This window comes from Prionailurus viverrinus, chromosome B4 (assembly GCF_022837055.1).
Source record: "Prionailurus viverrinus isolate Anna chromosome B4, UM_Priviv_1.0, whole genome shotgun sequence".
NCBI classification, from domain to species: Eukaryota; Metazoa; Chordata; class Mammalia; order Carnivora; family Felidae; genus Prionailurus; species Prionailurus viverrinus.
The window spans coordinates 12,797,248-12,819,108 of record NC_062567.1 but is presented as its reverse complement, the minus strand read 5'-3'; the positions used below and the strand labels follow the sequence as shown (position 1 = coordinate 12,819,108).

At 37.6% G+C, this 21,861-nt stretch overlaps 1 protein-coding gene across 1 annotated transcript in view; it reads left to right on the top strand.

Annotated features, from left to right (window-relative positions):
* Positions 1-21,861, top strand: part of CUBN (cubilin) — a 283,623-nt gene that overhangs the window by 51,661 nt on the left and 210,101 nt on the right. Inside the window, exons 18-22 of the mRNA XM_047868193.1 lie at positions 9,254-9,398; positions 9,615-9,793; positions 12,418-12,583; positions 13,192-13,408; positions 16,589-16,719. Of these exons, the coding sequence (XP_047724149.1) occupies positions 9,254-9,398; positions 9,615-9,793; positions 12,418-12,583; positions 13,192-13,408; positions 16,589-16,719 (838 nt within the window). The remainder of the gene's footprint in view (positions 1-9,253; positions 9,399-9,614; positions 9,794-12,417; positions 12,584-13,191; positions 13,409-16,588; positions 16,720-21,861) is intronic.

Below are 21,861 nucleotides of genomic sequence, written 5' to 3'. Positions count from 1 at the left end.
AGCAAGAACAGATCAACTGTTAGTTCATCTGTTTTTGGCAAAGAGAGCTTTTACATTGTATGGAACAAATCAATGAATCGGGCAGAAGCATCTTTCCAGGAAAAAAAGCAGCACCTCTCATTAATATTTCATAAGTGATTTAAGCCGTCAGAACTCTAAGTGAAGGACACATAAGGAAGTCATGAAAGTTTAATTTTTAATCCCAGAGAGTGCAAGTAGTAGGCTGAATAATAATTTTAGAAGCCTGTATGATGCTAAGGACAGGGCTTGAAATGGGATATAGAAAGAAATGAATAGAATCTCCTTGACCAGTCCTGGATCCTCTGACCCCTTGGTAGCCAAGAACTCTGGTAAGTGGAAAGGGAACCACATAAGAGAGGCAGATAAGGGAAGGGGAAGCAGAAGTGCCTTCTGAGGAAATAGGAGGGCTTCTGAGAAAGTTGTTCCTTCTTAGAAGTGGAAAGCAAACAGAGATCAATGGCACAGAAGAGTTGAAGACTCTAATAAGATAGAGAGAAGTAAGTTATACTAATTTGTTGTCTGAAATATACAGAATGTGTACCTATTCTTCAAGTGTCATTGAATGACATTAACCATGTTTTATTTTATTTTTTAATTAATTAATTAATTAATTAATTAATTTTTGAGAGAGAGAGAGAGAGAGAGCTCCATGTACGAGCAGGGGAGGGGCAGAGAGAGAGGTGGGGAGAGAGAGAACCTCCAGCAGGCTCTGCATTGTGAGTGTGGAACCAGACTTGGGCCTCGAACTCACAAACCATGAGATCATAACATAAGCTGAGATAAAGAGTCGGACTCTTAGCTGACTGAGCCACCCACGCGCCCCCATATTAGCCATATGTTAGACCTCTTGCCAATCCCAGCCAATTCACAAAACAAAAATTGTATGCGTATCTCTTTACCATGTAATGAAACTAGAATTATTGATAAAAAAAATTTTTTTAATGTCCAAATACTTGGAAATCTATAAACTCTCTCCTAAATAAGTACTGGGTTAAGGAAGGAAATAGAAAATGAAATGAAAGACAATGTAGAAAATAAGAAAGAGAAAATGCTAGGTATCAAAATCTGTGAGACATGATGAAACTCAATGTCCAGGTAAAATCTTCAAGCTTATAAAGAAGGAGCTAAAAATTGGAAGAGTGAGGGAGTACAACAAGCTGAAAGACTGGAGACCTATCTTCCCTCTGATCTTTTATCACTTCCCCCTCTTCTCCCCACTCCTTCCCTCCCCCACCCTGCCCAGCTGGCCCCACACAGCTTTCCCACATCTCCACACAAGACTTCCTTTTGCTTTTTGTTAGGCATTGAAGCTGTTCATCTCCATCCTTGAGATTGGTTGAGGGAGGGCTACGACAACGTTTGGTCCGCCTGAAGACACTTGTTATCCTCAAGGGAACATGCTGGTTACAGTCTCATGGCTGTGACTCACCGAATAATTCTTAAGAGTAAAAACCCGAATGGCAGAGGAAGACTTCTGACAACTGAAACCGGAAGGCAGCTGCAGTAAGAGAACAACCAGCAGAGGCCGAGGAGTATTGTTCTCCAGTTAAGCACATGTTGAAATTAATTTTAGCTCAGAGAAATAGTCTTTCTAGAGATGGCAGGAAAAAAGGGGAAATGAAGTGATATTCAATAGCTTGCCTTCTTGAGCGTATTGGATTTGGGGTTTTGGCAGCAACTGGGAACACTGGGTTACTATCTTAGCTCTGTGGTCAGCGTGGTCTTTCCACAATTGCTTGGCCATCCTGATCTTTTGTCGTGGAGTGACAAAACACGCCATTGCTCAGGTGAAAGCCTGGTGTAGTGGGAGCCGGGGAAAAGAGTGAGATGGTAGTCCCACCTAGTTTGGGAGGTATGAGGCATTGTACAGAACAGATCCTTGCTGTATGTGAAGGAGTTGCATGCTCATCGGGAGATCACAAACCCAATGGGACATGGAGATGCAGAGGGTGTTGGAAAGGGCACCTATCTCGAGTGCTACAAACCATCTGGAGAAATCGAGAGGATGGCCAGTTCTCTCTGATATAAACAAACACAATATTGCATGGAAGCATGAAAAAGGACTTCAACTGTCTCTTTTACTAAGGACAAGATATGTATCATCTGCAAGCCTCAGTTTTCCTCATCTATAATAGGAATAGTAATATAGTCTTCTGAAAAGAATTAAAAGGCTCATCAATTTATTTATCTATTCATTCTCTACATATTTATCAAACGACTTAGATACCAGGCACTGTGCTTGGCAATGGGTGTTTAAAATAGACAGATATTAGGGGCACCTGGGTGGCTCAGTCGGTTAATTGTCTGACTTTAGCTCAGGTCATGATCTTGTAGTTCATGAGTTCGAGCCCCATGTCGGGCTCTGTGCTGACTGCTTGGAACCTGTAGCCTGCTTTGGATTCTGTGTCTCCCTCTCTCTCTGCCCCTCCCCACTCGCTCTCTCGCTCTCTCTCTCTGTCTCTCTCTCAGAAATAAACATTAAAAAAATAGATATTAAACAAGGAAGCACCCAACTATGTAATTTCAGGTTGGGAAACATACCATGAAGGAAAGAAACAGTCCCATGGGAGAAAATCATAGGGCTGATGACTTCAATTGAATGGTTAGAAATATCTTCCCCAAAGATGTCACATTTTGGGTCTGAGGATGAGAAGGAGTTAGCAGTGAGTGCCACGAGTCAAGAGAAGGATGATTCCAGCTGGAAATGCCAACACAACATTTGAGAGTGAATTGAGAAAAAAAAAATCTCGACAAACTCAGAATTGTAAAGAGACTAATGTGGCTGGAATCGCAAAGAAGAGGGAGAGAAAAAAATTAGGCAGGAGCTAGACCTTGTAAGGCTTTGTAGATGGAGGTAAAGAACACAGACTGGCTCAGTGGAAAGGGAAACAATTAGAATGTTTTCAGCACAGTGCCTGGCACCCGTGTGAATGGTTACTAAAAGTTAACGGGAGGATGATTATGATCGTGGTGTTGGGGAGAAGAAAAAGGGAGGAGACGGTGACATAATGGAGTTTGAGATCATGTAGGTTCTCACTTCTAGGTGAAACTAGTCAAGTCTTCTTGATTTGGGGAAAGGAGATTCTTTAAAAAATTAGATAAAGGATAAGTTTACTGTACTGATAGAGATATTAGAAAGGGCACTGTTTCATGAGGCATACAACACTTTAAAATTATAACTATGAGGCGGCGCCTGGTGGCTCAATCGGTTAAGCATCTGACTTCCACTGAGGTCATGATCTCGCAGTTCATGGGTTTGAGCCCCACGTCCGGCTCTGCGTTGACAGCTGGGAGCCTGGAGCCTGTTTCGGATTCTGTGTCTCACTCTCTCTGCCCCTCCCCTGCTCATGCTCTGTCTCTCTCACTCTCTCTCTCTCTTTCTCTCTCTCAAAAATAAATAAACATAAGAAAAATTAAAAAAAAAATAAATGAAATGAAATCATGAAACATAATAACAAATAATGAATGGTAATAACATAAGGAAATAGCTTTTAATCCCTGCGTGGCTTCTCTCATTTCTTATTCCTCACCTTTTTTTTTTTTTTTTCAACGTTTATTTATTTTTGGGACAGAGAGAGACAGAGCATGAACGGGGGAGGGGCAGAGAGAGAGGGAGACACAGAATCGGAAACAGGCTTCAGGCTCCGAGCCATCAGTCCAGAGCCATCAGCCCAGAGCCTGACGCGGGGCTCAAACTCACGGACCGCGAGATCGTGACCTGGCTGAAGTCGGACGCTTAACCGACTGCGCCACCCAGGCGCCCCTATTCCTCACCTTTTAATCGTCTCATTTGCAGTGGGGCCACATCCCCCTCCTACACGCCCAAATTAACCGAGACTGGTCTGCAGGATCAAGTCTTTATTTAGCTAAGGGGCATTTCAGCCTGAAGCTCCTTTCACAAGACGCTGCATGTTCAAAGACTGCTGCATGCAAGGGTTCTGTCTACAGCTCTTAGTTAGGCTGAGCTTACATGCCTGCATATTTGGTTGCTTTGAATTAAATTCATTTAATACTTTAAATAGATTTTTGGAATTGTTATATAAAAACATATTTGGATACATGGCAGATACAAACACATTGAGCACATGGATTGAGATGTGGCTTTGGGACCTGGTCCACTGCAGATGTTAAAGCTTACTGCTGACTGGGCTCCAAGGGCTCACACTTCAATTTCATATGAACTGTGTTTCTCGGCCCAGTTCATTTTAGCTTTCTCTCCAGGAAATAGTTCGTTTGTAAGAACTCTATTTGTGTTGTTATTGTTTTAATGAGTAGTTTCTCTCCAAGAACTAGTTCGATCTGATGAATGCAAAAATCAGAAGCCATTTGGGTTATTTCATAGGCTAGAGATCATGGGTCATGGGTTATACACTGTGTCTCTGGGCCTGAAATAATCAGTCTGAGCTGGATAAGTAAGGCAATCAAAGAGAAACCTGGGCCAGGTCCACAGAACACTGGAATTTTGAATTGGCCCTAGTCATTTCTTTACAAATGAGATCCACTGGAAAGAATGAATTTATTCTGATGGCTCAGGGCTTTACCTGACTTGTTAAGAAAAACCTCTTAACATAAACCAGTTTTTTTTTAAGTTTATTTGTTTTGAGAGAGAGAGAGCACAAGCAGGGGAGGGGTGGAGCCAGAGAAAGAGAGAATCCCTTGAAACAGGGCTTGAACTCATGAACCGTGAGATCATGATCCGAGCTGAAGTCCGACACTTAACCGACTGAGCCACTCAGGTGCCCCAATATAATCCAGATTTAAATAAATATCACTTTTCTGTACGTTATACTGCAATAACAAACTGTCTATAGCAATCAATACAACAAATCAAAAACAATAACAAACCAAAAATTTCTGTGATTTACAACAGCATACATTTATTGTTTGCCCACATAAACATGTTGGTTTTGGGTCAGTGACAGTTCTGTTGCCAGGCGGTTCACTCTGTTCCATTTGTCCCTGGGACCCAGGTTCTTGATCTCAAAAAAAAAGAAAGAAAAAGGGGCACCTGGGTGGCTCAGTCGGTTAAACGTCTTGACTCTTGATTTCAGCTTAGATCATGATCTCACAGTTCATGAGTTCGAGACCTGCATCAGACTCTGCACTGGTGGCACGGAGCCTGCTTGAGATTCTCTCTCTCTGCCCCTTCCCTCTCATGTGCTCTCTCTCTCTTTCTCAAAAATAAATAAATAAACGTTAAAAAAAATAATAAAGGAAAGCAAAAGATGGTTGAATCCTTCAGTTACTCCCAAAGCTTCTGCTTGGAGATAGATGGCATTATCACTTCTGCTCATGTTATGCTGGGCAAAGCAAACCCTAAGGCCAAGCCCAGTCAATAGAAAGAATAAGTATTAATTCTCCATGGGAAGGTGCTGTAAGTTACATGGCAATGAGCAGAGATGTTAGATCCCCTTATAGGGAGGAATATAAATATTTAGGAAAAAGAATACAGTCTATCCTGGTGCCTAAGCACAAAGAAAAGAGTGTATTTTTGTAGGGGCGTGGTGGCATGCAAATTCACAAGTCCTATAATATTGAATGCAGAATGGGCTGCAACAAATATTGGGGATCACTTTAGAACATTTGATGAACTTTATTTGTCTCTTTCAAAGGATTTGTGGTTAAGATATTGTCATGTCCAGGATCCACAGAGAATACTGCCATTTAGAATTAATAAGGTTTCATTTCCACAGAGAGAGAGAAATGCAGCCCAAATCAATTGTACCTTCGAGGTTTAGGGCCCTTGAGCCCTATAAGTTCTTCTTAAAACATTTGGACTGCAGCTGCCTTTTTCCTTGCTAAGATCCTTGAATTTCATTAGCAAGGTCCCAGGGGAATGGCCCACTTTAGCTTGCTCTGATGCTCTTTGGCCGTTTTTCTCCCTTCTTGTCATCTTCTAACAGGCAAAATGCAAAAGAGAGACTTCAGTCTGAACAGAGGAGCATGGAGTCCCAGAGGATCAGAGAGGAGGGTGATATATTACTCTGTGTTTCATGCTTCTTGGTTTCCAAGAACCAGTATGTTTGTGTCTCTAACAAAAATTGAACCATCATACCACACCTTAAAATTAATGAATCAACAAACGTTTGTCAAATACCTGTTTGCAAAGGTCTGTTAGATGCTAAAGGCATGACAGACATTGTCTCCTCCCCCAGAGATCTGTTTGGTTAGAGAGATATTTAGCATAAGTTTAAGACAATATGCAAAATTCATGCTACGGCTCATAGAAACAAACTGGTTTGGTTATGAGTCAGTGGAGAGGGATGTGATTTTTAACATCTGTGTAAGATTCTATCATACAGCTGTTCCATAATTTATTTAATCACCCTCCTATTATTAGACACTGGGAGTATTTTCAATATTCTAATTATAGAGCAACTTCAGTGGGAATCCTTGTGTGTCTTTGCCTGTATCTTGAATGATTTCCCAATGATAGATGTTAAGGAGTGAAGTTACTGAGTCCCACGTGAACATTTTGAAGACTCTTCCTGATACATAGTTGAATTATTTTCCAGAAATTTATATATGCTTCCACCAGTTATGGATGGGAGCAACCATATCCCTCCCCTCGCCCTCCGCTTTGAGTATCAGACTTTTAAAATCTTCCCTTTATTGCCCATTTTCCTCAGCCTGGGTAATCCTTCAAATCTCAATTTAAAGGTTATTTCCACTGACAAATATCTATGATGCCCTGTTTGAGTTCAGGGTTTTAGGGTAAAGTCAGTTTCCTTTAAGGCCTTTTTATATTACCCGTTTCTTTATTCTGAAATGAAAATCATAGATGATATAGCCTGAATACACATATATATATAAAAAAATAAAGTTGGAAGTGTAGGATTTAGGAGAAATAATGTAAAATATATGTTTCCTTATGTCATTAAGTTAAAAGCCTGGGCAAGCTGCACTAGAAGACAAAATGAAACCTTAAATGTTCTCTTTGAATCACTGTGAATGCCACCGTACAAACCCAGGCTGACGTGGCTGTGTGGGTTGGTGACAGATCTTCTGAAATGGCTACCAACTCTTGTCAGATTTCCAGGAAAACAAAACAAAACTTATAATCTTGGAAAATTCAGTGTGTATTAAAATTGGGCAAAAATATTTTGGGTTTAGTATATAAAATAGAGCTAGGTTTTATACCTAGTAACAGAACTGCCACTATGTGAAGTTCACACAGGAAATAGGAGAATTTTGGGGTGTGTCTGTCTCTCACTTTTCAGGGTGTTTAGTGTCTTTGGTCCTCAGCCACTAAATGCAATAATGCCTTACCACTATTGTGTTGATTGATTAAAACAAAAACAAAAAAATGCCTTCACAGATTTCTCAAATGTCTCACTACCTATCGAGAACCGTCGTGTTAAGTAGTAATATAGCCTCTTGTACTTTCCCAAACATGACACTAATGCTCTTAGAAAAACGTGCTTTCTTATTCTAGAATCCTTGAGCGTGCTGACTGTCCTTCACAGCACTGTCACCTGCACAGGGCCTGGCACTTTCTGATGCCTTGATCATGTTAGTTGAGGAAATGAATTAATATTTGGATGGCTAGACCTCTCAAAAGAATTCCATGTAACAGGAGTAGTATCTATATTCGTAGAACAATTCCTGGTTTTGTGAGGACCCTCTATTGTTTCACCTCTAAAAATGTCAACAATAGCAATAGCTATTCTTCAGTTCACATTTTTTATTACTAAGCATTTTGCTAAGGAATTCATCCTAGTGTTTCATGGATTTGCTTGAACAAGCCCATGAGTTGGGCTTAGATTTAGTAGATTGCTCAAGAGTGCAGAGGCTTTGGCCTGCTCTGTATGACTCCATAGACTGTGCTTATGGCCAATATAAGACACTGACTATTGATTTACAACGGGTGGTCTTTATTGTATAAAGGAAATTTTCTTTTCCTCCTAACCTTCTGAGAGTTTTACTTTTAATAAACAGGAATGCTGACATTTCTTTTCTTTTCTTTTCTTTTCTTTTCTTTTCTTTCTTTCTTTCTTTCTTTCTTTCTTTCTTTCTTTTTACATCTATGGAAACAGATGGTTTATCTTACTGGATCCATTGATGAGCTTAATTTATAACTTGTAATTTCAAATAATCCTTGCATTATTCAAATTCCCATATATGACTGGTTTATAAGCCTAACGATGAAGCGAATTTGTTTTTCTAGAATTGTGTTTAAGATTTTTATATCGGTGTAAATAGGTGAGATCAATGCATAGTTTCATTTGTATTATTCTCTGTTGGAATTAGTAAGATGGTTCTGATTATAAGTGTCAATTATATGCTCCTTAAAAGCTTGAAATAATTGACAGGGTAGAGCATCTCCTGGAAGTTTTTTTGGGGCGCGGTGGGACGTAGCTATTTGATAATGTTTTCAATTTAATCCATGGTTTATTGTCTACTCAGATTTTATTTTCCTTCTCCTTGAGATAATTTTAGTAATTTCTATTTTTTCTGTAAATAATTCTTTCAAACATTCAACTGTATTAGCATAGAGTTTGACAAAGAATTATTATTCATAGGAAATGAATGTGTCAGTATCTGTGTATTTGTACCATCTTTCTCATTTTGGATTTGTGTATTTGTGTTTATTTATTTTTTCTTTATTTTCTTTTATCTTTATTGACAAAGATATGTCTTAAATATCCCCATCCCCCAAACTACCTCCCCAATACAGTTCTTGAATGTATTCTTGAATTCAACTTTCTTTTGTATTTTATTTATTAGGTTTCACTTTTACTTTATTATCCCTCATTTTAATACCTGTTTCCAATTTTTTAAGTTGACTCCTTTAATCTTCTTTCTGTAATCTACTTTTCTGTCTCTTTCTTTCATTAATAAAAGCAGTTTAGTCTATGACTTACTTTAATTACAGATGTGGCTGACACTTGCATATTTTGGTATATCATATTCTCACATTTTTTTGTTTTCTAAATAATCAGAAGTTGTACATTTATATCCCTTTTGACATTGTAGAAATTATTAGGAGAACAGTTTAAATATTTACATGCTTTTGGCTTTGTTTTTGGTTTAAGATATTATCAATATTTAATGTTATGGCATGGTGCTAAAAAATGACCCATTGATTACTTTCAAAAATAATATAAATATGTAACCCAAGTTAGATTATAATTTATTTTGAAAGTGCCATTTTTTCATCTCCAAATAATCCACCATTGCCAAGCTAATTTTGTTGATTAGGGTTACAGATCTGTTTTATTTTTCTCTTTAGGTTCGAGATGATCAAACCTTGCTTGGAAAAGCCTGTGGCAATGAAACTCTCTCTCAGATTAAATCCATTACTAATAGTATCTGGATCAGGCTTAAAATAGATGTTACAGTTGTAAGAGCTAGTTTCAGAGCTGTTTATCAAGTTGGTAAGAAAATTTTTAAGTCTCTAATTTGTCTGACTATAACATTTTAATTTCTTGAAATAATGTAGTCATTTTTATGTCCTTTAGTGGCAAGGAAAAAATTCTAATAGTAAGATCACATTCCTTTATATTTCTATGCAGAATTAAACTTCGCAATGAAAGTGAAGGCAAAAATCATTTATCTCTGAACAAACTCTACTATCGTTTTCATATTTACAGCTTGTGGAGGAGAATTAACTGGAGAAGGGGTCATTCGCTCACCTTTTTATCCTAATGTGTACCCAGGAGAAAGGGTCTGCAGGTGGACAATCTACCAACCCCAAAGCCAAGTAGTTATTCTCAATTTCACTGCCTTTGAAATAGGAAATTCTGCCCACTGTGATACAGATTATATTGAGGTAAGTGTGAAATAACTTTGGATATTTGTATTTGGCGGAATATAATTAAAAATATTATGTCATGTTATCCTCAGATCAGCTATATGAAACAAAACTAGTTTGTATAGACCAATATCTCTTATAAATATAGATGGAGAAATCCTCAACAAAATACTAGCTAACTGAATTCAGTTGCATATAAGGAGAAATATACACCATGACCAAGTGGGATTTACCCCAGGAATGTAAGGTTGGTATATATTCAAAAATCAGTGATATAAAATAAAATAAAGGAAAAACTCTCCACGTGATTACCTCAATAGATGCAAAAAAAGCACTTGACAAAATTCAGCATCTTTTCATGATAAAAAACACTCAATAAACTAGGAATAGAAGGGGACTTCCTTAATCCCAAAATGGGCATGTATAAAAAGCCCATAATTAGCATCATATTTAATGATAAAACACTAAATCCTTTGCCCTTATTGTCAGTAAAAAGGCAAAGATGTCTGTTCTCACTACTTCTATTTAACATTATAACTGGAAATTTTAGCTAGGGCAATTAAGCAAATAAAATAGTGAAAATGCATTCAAAATGAAAAGCAAGGAGTAAAACTCTCTCTTTTCACAGGTGACATGATCTTGTATATAGAAAATCAAAAGGAATCCACACATACATACACACAAACTATTAGAAGGAATCCACACACACAAACATATTCAGCAAGTTGCATGATACAAGATCAAAATATGAAAGTCATTTGCTTTTCTATACACTAGCAATGAACAAGTTGAAAATGAAACCAAGCAGACAATGCCGTTTACAACAGTATAAAAAAAGAATAAACATTGAGAAATACGTCTTTAAAAAGACATGTAAAACTTGTGCTCTCAAAGCATTGTTGAAGGAAATTAAAGACCTAAATAAGTGGAAAGACATCCCATGTTCATGGATTAGAAGATTTAATGTTGTTCAGTTGGTAGTACTCCCCAAATATATCTAAAGATTCCATTTAATCCCTATCAAAATCCCAGCTGACACGTTCTGCAGAAATTCACAAGCTGATTGTAAAATTCATATGGAAATGCCAGAAAGTATTTTTGGAAAAGAAGAACCAAGTTGGAAGACTCACACTTGACCAATTTCAAAACCTGGAGCAAAGCTACAGTAATAAAGATAGTATATTAGTTGAGTAAGGACAAAAATATGGAACAATAGAATAGAATTGGAAATATAGAAATAAATCCATACCTTTACAGCCAGCAACCTTTATGGTTCTGGAAAGGGGTGCCACAACATTTCAGTGAGAAAAAATAGTATTTTCAACAAAAGGTGCTTAATATCCACATGCAAAATTATGAGAGCAGACCTCTTCCTTACACCATACACAGAAATTAATTAAAAATGGATCATAGACCTATATGTGGGAGCTAAAACAATGAAACTTTAGAAGAAAACATTGTCACCTAGGTTAGCCCAAGCCTTCTTAGATATTACACAAAGAGCGCAACAAAAGAAAAAATAGAAAAATTTGACTTCATCAAAATTAAAAGCAATTTAATTTTTAAAATGGGTAAATAATCTAAACATATATTTCTCCAAAGAAGATATACAAATACCCCATAATCATATGAAACAATGCTCAATATCACTAATCTTCAGGGAAATATAAATCAAACTGTAATGAGATGCTGCTTCACAAGCACTGGGATGGCTATAATCATGAAGTCATAAAATAATGAGTGTTGACAAGGATATAGAGAAATTGGAATCTTTTACACTTTCAATGCTAGTAAGCATATAAAATGGTACAGTCACGGGGCGCCTGGGTGGCTCAGTCGGTTAGGCGTCCGACTTCAGCTCAGGTCACGATCTCGTGATCTCGCGGTCGTGAGTTCGAGCCCCGCGTCGGGCTCTGGGCTGATGGCTCGGAGCCTGGAGCCTGCTTCCCATTCTGTGTCTCCCTCTCTCTCTGTTCCTCCCCCGTTCATGCTCTGTCTCTCTCTCTGTGTCTCAAAAATAAATAAACGTTAAAAAAAAAATTAAAAAAAAATGGTACAGTCACATTGGAAAACAATTGCAAGTTCCACAAAAAAATAAACATTTGATCCAGAAATTATCATTTATCATTTGATCCAGGAATTCCACTTCTAGGTGTATATCCAAAGGAAATGAATACATGTCCACACAAAAATTCACACATAAATGACTATACTCATTATTCTTGGTAGCCAAAAAGTAGAAACAATATAAATTTCCATCAAATGATGAATGGATTAATAAAAGTAGTATATCCATATAATGGGATATTATAGGTCATTAAAAAGGAATGAAGAAATGACACATGTTACATGGATGAATTTTGAAAACAGATGGAGTGAAAGAAGATAGTCATACAAGACCATGTAGTGTGTGATTTTATTTATTTGAAATGCCCAGAATGGACAATCTGAGCCTGGGGTTCAGAAATGGGGAATGACTGCTAATGGATATAGAGTTTCGTTGGTGGTGGCTACAATTTATTTTTACTGCATTGATAAAAATATTTCAAAAATAATTATTCAAAGCAATTTTCAAAAATAATACCTAACAAAATAAATTTAAATATATCTTTTTTTTTTTTTTTTTTTTTTTTTTTTACTAGATTGGTAGTAGTTCCATTTTGGGTTCTCCTGAAAATAAAAAATATTGTGGCACAGACATACCTTCATTTATAACATCTGTGTACAATTTTCTTTATGTCATATTTGTGAAAAGTTCTTCTACTGAAAATCGTGGTTTCATGGCTAAATTCAGTACTGCAGAATTAGGTAAGATACTGATTTTTTCTCCTGCTTTGTGTCTTGGCAGAAAAAGTAAACAGTGGAAATAAATTATAGACAATTCATCTACACTGTAGATGTGTAGTTATCTACATTGTAAAAATTTTATTTATTTATTTTTTATTTATTTAAAAAAAAAATTTTTTTTTTTTCAACGTTTATTTATTTTTGGGACAGAGAGAGACAGAGCATGAATGGGGGAGGGGCAGAGAGAGAGGGAGACACAGAATCGGAAACAGGCTCCAGGCTCTGAGCCATCAGCCCAGAGCCTGACGCGGGGCTCGAACTCACGGACCGCGAGATTGTGACCTGGCTGAAGTCGGACGCTTAACTGACTGCGCCACCCAGGCGCCCCCATTGTAAAAATTTTAAAGTACATTCAAAGCCAAAGAAAAAATATATTTCTTAATCAGTACATATCAATGGTTAACTGATTTCCATTAATAAGGGAGGAACTAAGTTCACTTAAGTGGCATATGGGGAACATTTTTCTTTTTCAGCTTTTAAGAGGTTATGGTCCAATTGTTTTAGTTTGAATTTTCAGGTAGCTTGTTGGTTACCGGTTCTAATAATGATTATTATTTTTATTTCAACAGCATGTGGAAAAATTCTCACAGAATCAACAGGAATCATTCAAAGTCCTGGCCACCCAAATATCTACCCTCATGGCATCAACTGTACTTGGCATATATTGGTCCAACCTGGCTACCTGATTCATTTGATATTCAGGAGATTTCATCTGGAGTTCCATTACAATTGCACAAATGACTACTTGGAAGTTTATGACACTGGTTCTGGGACATTTCTTGGGAGGTGAGAATATTTTGTTTTTATTTATTTTTTTTAACACCAAAGTTTCCTGCTTTCTTTCTTTCCTATTGTGTTGAAGGATGTTAAAATGTACCACGTTGTGTTATAAAAACCAGATGAGATCAACACGCTTCTTAATGACCATTTCTGCATCACTACTTACTACTCTGTAGCCTTAGTCTTCAGCCATTAAGTTTTGTGTAAGTTAAGCATACCCGTGAAAACATTACAAAAATCAAGATAATGTACACATCCATTACTCCCATAACTTTCTGACTATTATAATTCCTTACTTCCATCCTTCATCCCCACCCCTAGGAAAACACCACCATTTCTATTGCTGTAAATTAGCTTGCATATTCTGGAGTTGTATAAATATGGAATTATATTGTATGTATTCTTTTTTGGGGGGGGTCTGGATTTTCTTAGCATAATTTTTTGTCATTGAGCTTCTAGGATCTGAGCGATTATAGTTTTATCAAATTGAAAATTTTTTGGCCATTAGTTCTTGAAATACTTTTTCTTGAAATACAGTAGTTTTATCAAATTGAAAAATTTGGGGGCCATTAGTTTAGTCCCCTTTGGGGACTCTGGTTATTGGTGTCTTAGGCCCTTTGATATTTCCCAGAATTCATTCATGAACTCTGTTCATTAGATTTTGAGTTTTTGTTCTCTGGGTGTTTCATTTTGGAAAGCTTCTATTGCTGTGTATTCGAGTGTGCTAATCTTTTCTTCTGCAGTGTCTCTTATGCTATTAATCCTACCAAGTGTATCTTTCATCTTAGAAATTATAGTTTTCATTTCTGGAGATTCAATTTGGGCCATCTTTATATCTTCCATGTCTCTACACATTATTTTTTTCCTCTTGCTTCTTAAATCTTTGGGATACAGTTATAACTATTTTAATATTTTTGTTTGCTAATTCAGTCATCTGTGTCATTTCTTGCTGTGTTCTGATTGATAAAATTTTCTTCTCATTATGGATTCTACTTTCTTACTTTTCATGCCTGGTAATATTTGATAAGATGCCAGATATTTTTTCAAATTTGTATTTTTGTGTACTGGACATTATTGTATTCCTATATGTGTTTTTGAGGTTTATTTTTTTATTAAGTATTTATTTCAATTCCAGTTAGTGACATACAGTGTCATATTAGTTTCAGGTGTACAATATAGTGATTCAGCACTTCCATGCAACACCCTGTGCTCATCACAAGTGCACTCATCACCTATTTCACCCATCCTCCCACCCACCTCCCCTCTGGTAACCACCAGTTTGTTCCCTATAGTTAAGAGTGTGTTTCTTGGTTTGCCTCACTCCTTTTCTTCCCCCTTTGCTTGCTTCTTTCTTTCTTTCTTTCTTTCTTTCTTTCTTTCTTTCTGTGAGTAGGGAAGAAGGCAGAAAGAGCTAGAGCTAGAGCTAGAGATAGAGACAGGGAGAGAGAAAGAGAGAGAGGGAGAGGGAGAGAGAGAGAGAGAGAGAGAGAGAGAGAGAGAGAGAGAGAGAGAGAATCTTAAGTAGGCTCCATGCTCAGTGTGGAACCCAACGCAGGGCTTGATCCCACAACTCTGGAATCATGACCTTAGCCAAAAACAATATTCAGATGCTCAACTGACTGAACCAACCAGGCACCCCTTGTTTGTTTTGTTTCTTAAATTCCACATATGTTGAGCTTTCTTTAAGGATATATTAAGTTACCTGGGAACAACTTAATCATTTCCAGTTTTGCTTTCAAACTCACTTGTTTGTTGTCTCTGAAGAATCATTGTCCTTCTTGTTTGCTATCCAGTGTCTTGAGATCCATTGCTTTATATATTTTGTCCACATTTTTAGTTGTTTCATGTAAAAGTTTATATCGAGCCCCTGTTATTACATCTTTGTTGGAAATGGGGATCTGATGATTTCTTTTTTATTTCTTCTTACATTTCATTTTATTTTTTCTCATCTATTTTAAACATTTTCCCTTTATTCATTATTTTCTTAAACTTATTTCTTCTCCTAGTTTTTTCTCCCTCTTCATTTTTTCTCTTACTCTTAATCTTTCATTTTACAATTTTTCTTCTTTTTCATGAGACTTGATCATAGTCACTGCAAAATATATAATTTTTGATGAGTGACATAAGCTGTAATAATCTTGCCCAAATTTGGTAAATATGTGCATATAAAAAGACATGTAAATTTTTCATTCACCTACCTTTGTTTTGATCAAGATATTAAATCCTTTAACAATGCAGATTTTTCTTTTCCTCCCTTGGAACTTAACTCATCTATTTCCCATATTCAACACTACCTCTTATTTTTGTTTTTGTATATTTTTCCCATGCCATTCCATTTGGTTAATTTACTTTGATTCCATTTGGTTAATTTACTTTGATTCCATTTGGTTAATTTGCTTTGATTTGAGATTTCTATTTTCTAATCACTCTCATAGGTGTTTCTCTAGAAATAAGCTCTTGGAATATCTTTTAGCATTAATTTCAGCATTACTCTCTATTTTCAGCATTATTAGAATAGTTTTTCTGAGTCACATGGGTTCTATTAGGCAAAAATTTAACATGGCTCAGTAATCAATCTTTTACCTCTGCACAGGCCAGGTGTTTAAAGATAATAGAGTCCACCTCTATAGGGCTCACTATTCTAGGCACTGATCTAAGCCTCTTCTATACAGTATACTAACTCAAAATTCTGAAAACAATTCTATGAAATTCTATGAAGTAGTTACTATCATGACCCCCATTTTAGAGAAGGGAAAACTGAGGCGCCAAGGTTGAGTCATCTGCTCAAAGTCATAATGCCTCCAATGATGGAGTTGACTGTAGTTTATAAACTGTAGTTTATGGTATATGGTTTCCCGCTGTTGTGTAAGTTTATTACATTTTTATTAAGAAGTTAATTCATATGATATACAGTGACGTAGTAGAGCTTCTGCTATCTCATTTCACTAAACTTCTTATGTACGACAAGCCACACAGGTAAGTATAACACTTAAAACCATTTCAGGGAAGTAATCATGAATACGATGAGCTTCAGCAACTTTGTGAATGTTTTGTGCCTGAAATATATTTGGTTTTTAAGGTTAATAGGGGATACTATTTTTATTTTTACATGTCCTAATATTTGGTACCTCATTTCAAGTATACTAAAAAAAATTTAAACCTCTGTTCCTTCTTGGTTTCGCACAGATATTGTGGAAAATCAGTCCCGCCCTCTCTTACCAGCAGTACCAATGCATTAATGCTTGTATTTGTGGCTGACTCCGACCTTGCATATGAAGGCTTTTTAATAAACTATGAAGCAATTGACGTGTCAGCAGGTAACAAAACAGCATCGTCTCCTTGGTACCAACTTGGTTCCTTACAAAATAGTACTATGAGAAGACTTTATCTTTGAACCCGTGGTGCACAATGAAAGCTGGTGTAGAAAAGAGTGTGGTGACTCCAGTACCTTCCTTCTTAAAAATAATGATTAGACCAGAGTACCGTATCAGTGTTAAATTTTCTAATTATAATAATTGTACAGTGTTTTGTCAGAGAATGTTTTCCTTCTTAGGAATGATACATTGATGTTTTTAGAGGTAAAGACATTGCGTGTTTCCAAATTATTCTCAATTGGTTCAGATAATAAGGGAGTAAGTTGGAGAAAGAGACAGAGATAAAGAAATGAGGGCAAAATACAAATATGTAGTAAATCTAGGTGAGAGGAATTTGGGAGCTAGTTCTTAAACCTTCAAGCTTAAAATTCTATCAAAATTGAAAATTATTTAAGAGACTAAATACTAATTTTAAGAAATTAGAGAAAGGGGGGTGTCTGGGTGGTTCAGTCAGTTGGGCATCTGACTCTTGGTTTTGCCTCAGGTCATAATGCCACAGTCTGTGGGATCCAGCCCTGCCCTGGGCTCCGTGCTGACAGAGTGGAGCCTGCTTGGGATTCTCTCTCTCCCTCCCTCTATCCGCCCCTCTGCAACTCATGTGCATGTGCTCTCTCTGTCTCCCTCTCAAAATAAATAATTAAAAAAAAAAAAAAACTTAGAAGAAAAAGAGATTAGAGAAAGGACAGCAGCACATAAGAATAAAAGAGTACTACATGAAACCCTGTGGCAGGAAATGGAACATATCTTAACAAAAATGTATTTCTAAATTTGACTTAATGAAAATGAACCTTTTTAGCATTTATTTCTTTTATTATTTTTCCTGTTATTTAATTCTCATCCTAACTTTGCTCTTTGCAAGTGCAGTGTGGGAAATAAACATCTTCTGCAAGCAGGGTCTTTGAGGTAGTTTGTAAACCAGAGATGCCCCCAGCCCCAAAAGCACAAGGAATTCATGAGGGTATCATGTTTTATTAGGCTCATGTTCCCACATGGGATGTGTGCCCTTTTAGAGAGTCTGGTCTTTGGCATCATATTTAGAAAGATATTTACTGGACAAAAATGCCATCCAGTGTAGCTCTAGAATATACCTTTGGTGGCTGAGCTTCTCACGCATCCCACAGCCTCTGAGCTGCCCCAACAGCATGATGTGATTCACTGATGTTCTTTTGAGAAAGTACTGGAAGCTTTTCCTGTGCAGGATATGCTCCCTGTAACATAGACTTGCCTCCAGAGATCTTTAGGTGCTTATCTTTTAAAATCCCTACCCTCATAAATAAATACGTGAATGAATGAATAAATATTTTTTTAAAAAAAACATTCACTCAGAATCCCTTCCCAATTTCTCAGTTATTTCTTTTCAGAGTGGCTAGTCACTATTCTGTATTCCATGCAAAACTGCTGTTCTCTGGTAGTTCAAGTTCTGTGTTTGGGTAGTATGGCTTTAGATTTCTCCAGAAACCTGAGTGTGAGTGAATCATACACCCTTCTGTCCTGAGGGCCCCTTTCTCGGAGACAGTTTATTATCCAGCTCGAGAGCAGGGGAGTTGAATCCCCAGCAATTACAATAGGTTATGTTACGCAATTGATATATTCACTGGACTTTGTCCAAGGGTTTAACATCCATTGACCAAAATTGGCTTTTTAAGAAATTACAGGGTGCACACAATTTTCCATACGTCTGTAGTTTTATCCGTCTCATACATTTGGCCCAAACCACACTGAATATTAGGTTAGGATTGGGAGCAAGCCACTTGAATTCTCATCTGTAAAATTAAGTAAGGGATTGGATTTGATCATCTTTGTGATGTCTCCTGGCCGTAATCAACTGTGAACACAAGTCTAATTTGCTGCATGAATAAACTAGCTGTGTCTTAGATAACATACAATGCTGTTGGGGCCTCCTGAAAATACCATGCATGAAAATATGCAAAGTAAGACGTAGCCACACTTGCTTATAGGGCAACAGCGAGTGCAGTAAGAACCAAGAGTGACCAAAATAATCTGGCAGGAAGGCTATTGAAGCTAGACCTTAATTTAAAAAAGGTTTTCAGAGAGATAAGAGACCAGTAACATAAAAGAAAGTTGAGAAAAAGGGGGGAAAAAAGCAAACTGGAGAGGAAACTAACAAAGAAAGACAACACAAGAAAAGAGATTTGACAAAATGAGAAAGGGACCCTGACATGGCAAACTCAAAAGACTCTTCCATCTGCCTCCCTGTGTGATAATCATTACTTTGGCCTCTGTTCGGCCCAGACAGGGCTGAAATCACAGACAAGGGAGTGTTTGCTTTCCGTCCTTCGCCAAGCCCGGCTGGCCCCTGTGCTCCTGCCTTTGACTGGATGAACTCATCGGTCTGACTAACACAGTCAGATATTCTAAACAGCAATCAGACCACGGACCCAGGAAGCCATATGGCAGACTCAACTTACCACTTTAGAGCCTGTCTCAGGTTCCCATACGGCAGGATGTGAGTGATTGGCTGTCGTGAATTGTTGAGGGTGGCCCCTCAGGACTGCTCAGAGAGGGGCTGGGCGCAGGAGGCTGATGTGGGGCCCCTGCTGGTTAGCCAGTGGGCTCACCCTCCAGGCAGCCTGAGTCCCAGGGAGCTGCCCACCGCAACTAGGAGGTGTTGGGATGCCTTCTTTTCAGTTGTCTGATTTGTTGTATTTACCGTAGAAGAAAACAGTATCAGGAGAAAGCGTCACTGGAGGCTTAATCACTGGCCCTTGTCCTATTTTATTGCTCTAGCCGAAGTTATTTTCGGAGCAATAATGACAATATTCGGCTGGTGATTTCTAGTTCACAGCAGGTGTGAGTTTCTCTGCTGAAAGCTTTCCTGTCTTTATCTGATAAAGGTTAAATTTCCTGACTTGAATCCAGTTACTTTTCCATCTGTATTTCATGCCACGGGCTATGATGTCAGCCCCTAAATATGTGTTTGGAAGGAAAGAGATCAGTTTCTGGTTATTACTTTGACTCCCTCCCTCATCCCTGTTTCTGCCCGCATCCAGATGTGCCTGGGAAGTACAAAGAAAAAAGGAACAAGTAAAATGTTTATAGGTAGAAATTGTGAAGAATTTCTTAGTAGCTGATTGTGAGACTGTTTTAAATGTCTTCTTAAAGTACAAGATATTTGAATCTTGAAAGAATGCAGTTGATTAGCTAACTTTACTAATTTAAATTGCAATTTTATATTATATTAGTATCTACTGCATATGCATTAATATAATCCTACCAAGAGGGGACAAGAGAATAGACAAATGTACTTGATTCATTTTCTACTTTAACATTAGACAAAAACCCATATAACACTTATTCCAATGTTTTTCAAACACTAAAACATTCATGACTCATTAGTCAGTCATGAAATTTGCTCAAAGTATGGAATAGAAAAGAATACACTAGAAAGTATCAGCTTATTATACAAACTTTGGTGTTCCCTCATGAAATCTGTTTGTGATATCCGTGTGTGTGCACAATTAATGTAAATGTATTTTCGCATTTTTTTTTTAGGTTTATTTATTTATTTTGAGAAAGAGAGAGAGTGACTGAGCAGGGGAGGGGCAGAGAGAGAAGAAGAAAGAGAGAATCCTGAGCAGTCTCCCCACTGTCAGTGCAGAACCCATGCAGGGCTTGAACTAACAAACTGTTAGATCATGATCTGAGTCGAAGTCAAGAGTCAGATGCTTAGCAGACTGAGCCATCCAGGGCCTCCAATGTAAATGTATTTTTTTTTCCTATGGTGTGTCTGAAAATTCCAAACACAAATCCACTTTAATTTCTTATTTTTAAATGAGAGAAAGTGAAGTCCTCTCAAGAATACACAGCGAGTGGGTTTAGAAGCCAAACCAAAAGAATCCAGTTCCAACATCTAATCCATTTGTGTTATCACGTCCTGATTAGCTCTTAAAATGCTCTGGATGAACTGTGGATGGTGTGGCTGGTAGCATTCAGATCAGAGAGGTATGGTAGGACTGTAATGAGCTTTTAATATTTTCTGCAAAAAAAAAAAAGGCAGGATTTTACAGTTGTCTGGGGAAATGGTCAGGAGGTATCAGAACCACATCAACATAGGATTAAAAGTGGGCTTTCCCAACCTCCTCTTTCCCAGTTCAGGGTTCCCATCCACCCCAAGGCAGATGTTTAAGGCTGTTTTTCATCAGTCACCCTGGAATGAGCCCAGAAGTGGCATATAAGAGTGAGAAGTTGAGAAGTGATCACCGAAAGGGCAAAAGAGGGTTTCTTCAGAAGAAATCAATAGGGAATACTGTTTCTATTTTCAAACTTCAGTCCAGTAGAGCAGTGTTCTCAAACTCTAGTGTTTATAAGAAACTTGGAGTGGGATTTTCTGGTTACAAATTCAGGTATCAGGGCCCCACCCCCACCCCAGCACTTTGGTTCACATATGTCTAGGGTGGGTTTTCACCAATTCAGGTGGTTCTAATAAAACTTTGAAGTTCTTCAGAGACTCTGGAAGTTAAGTCTTAGCACATAAGTTGCTATAGAGTTACAAGTGAGATGTAGTGGGAATTGGACTGGAACGGTCATGGCAGAAAGTACTTTCCACGATACAGAAAGGCTGATGGCGAAATCACGAGTCTTGCTTCTAGGCCAGCCTTGACACTGCTTTTGAGAAGTACCCAGTTCTCTTATTCTTTCCATCCACCTTGAATTCTGTGTTTTCTGCTATGAGATAGTCAGATATTTTCCCTCTGGGAAAGGTTTTTAATAAGTCTATTGATCTTTTAAAGATTTAGTTTCTCATTGGTCACTGTGTGCTCATATTTTTGTATATGCAGGTATCCCAGCACTTTACAGCTCAGGGGATTTTTCTTAAGCTACTATGTTTCTTCATCCTTAGAATGAAGATGCTAAATGAAACATTGTGATATTCCTAGTCTTCTGCGCACCTTAATGTCTAAATTGACATTTCCTGCGTGGAGGAACCAGGCATTGTTGGAGAGCACAGGATTTGGAAAGGGAGAACTGGGTTTGCATTTTATCTTTGTCATGTCTGAACTAAGTGGTGTTCAGAACTTGACCTCCAGGAGTCTCAGATCCCTTTTCTACACCTCTCTAAAAAGT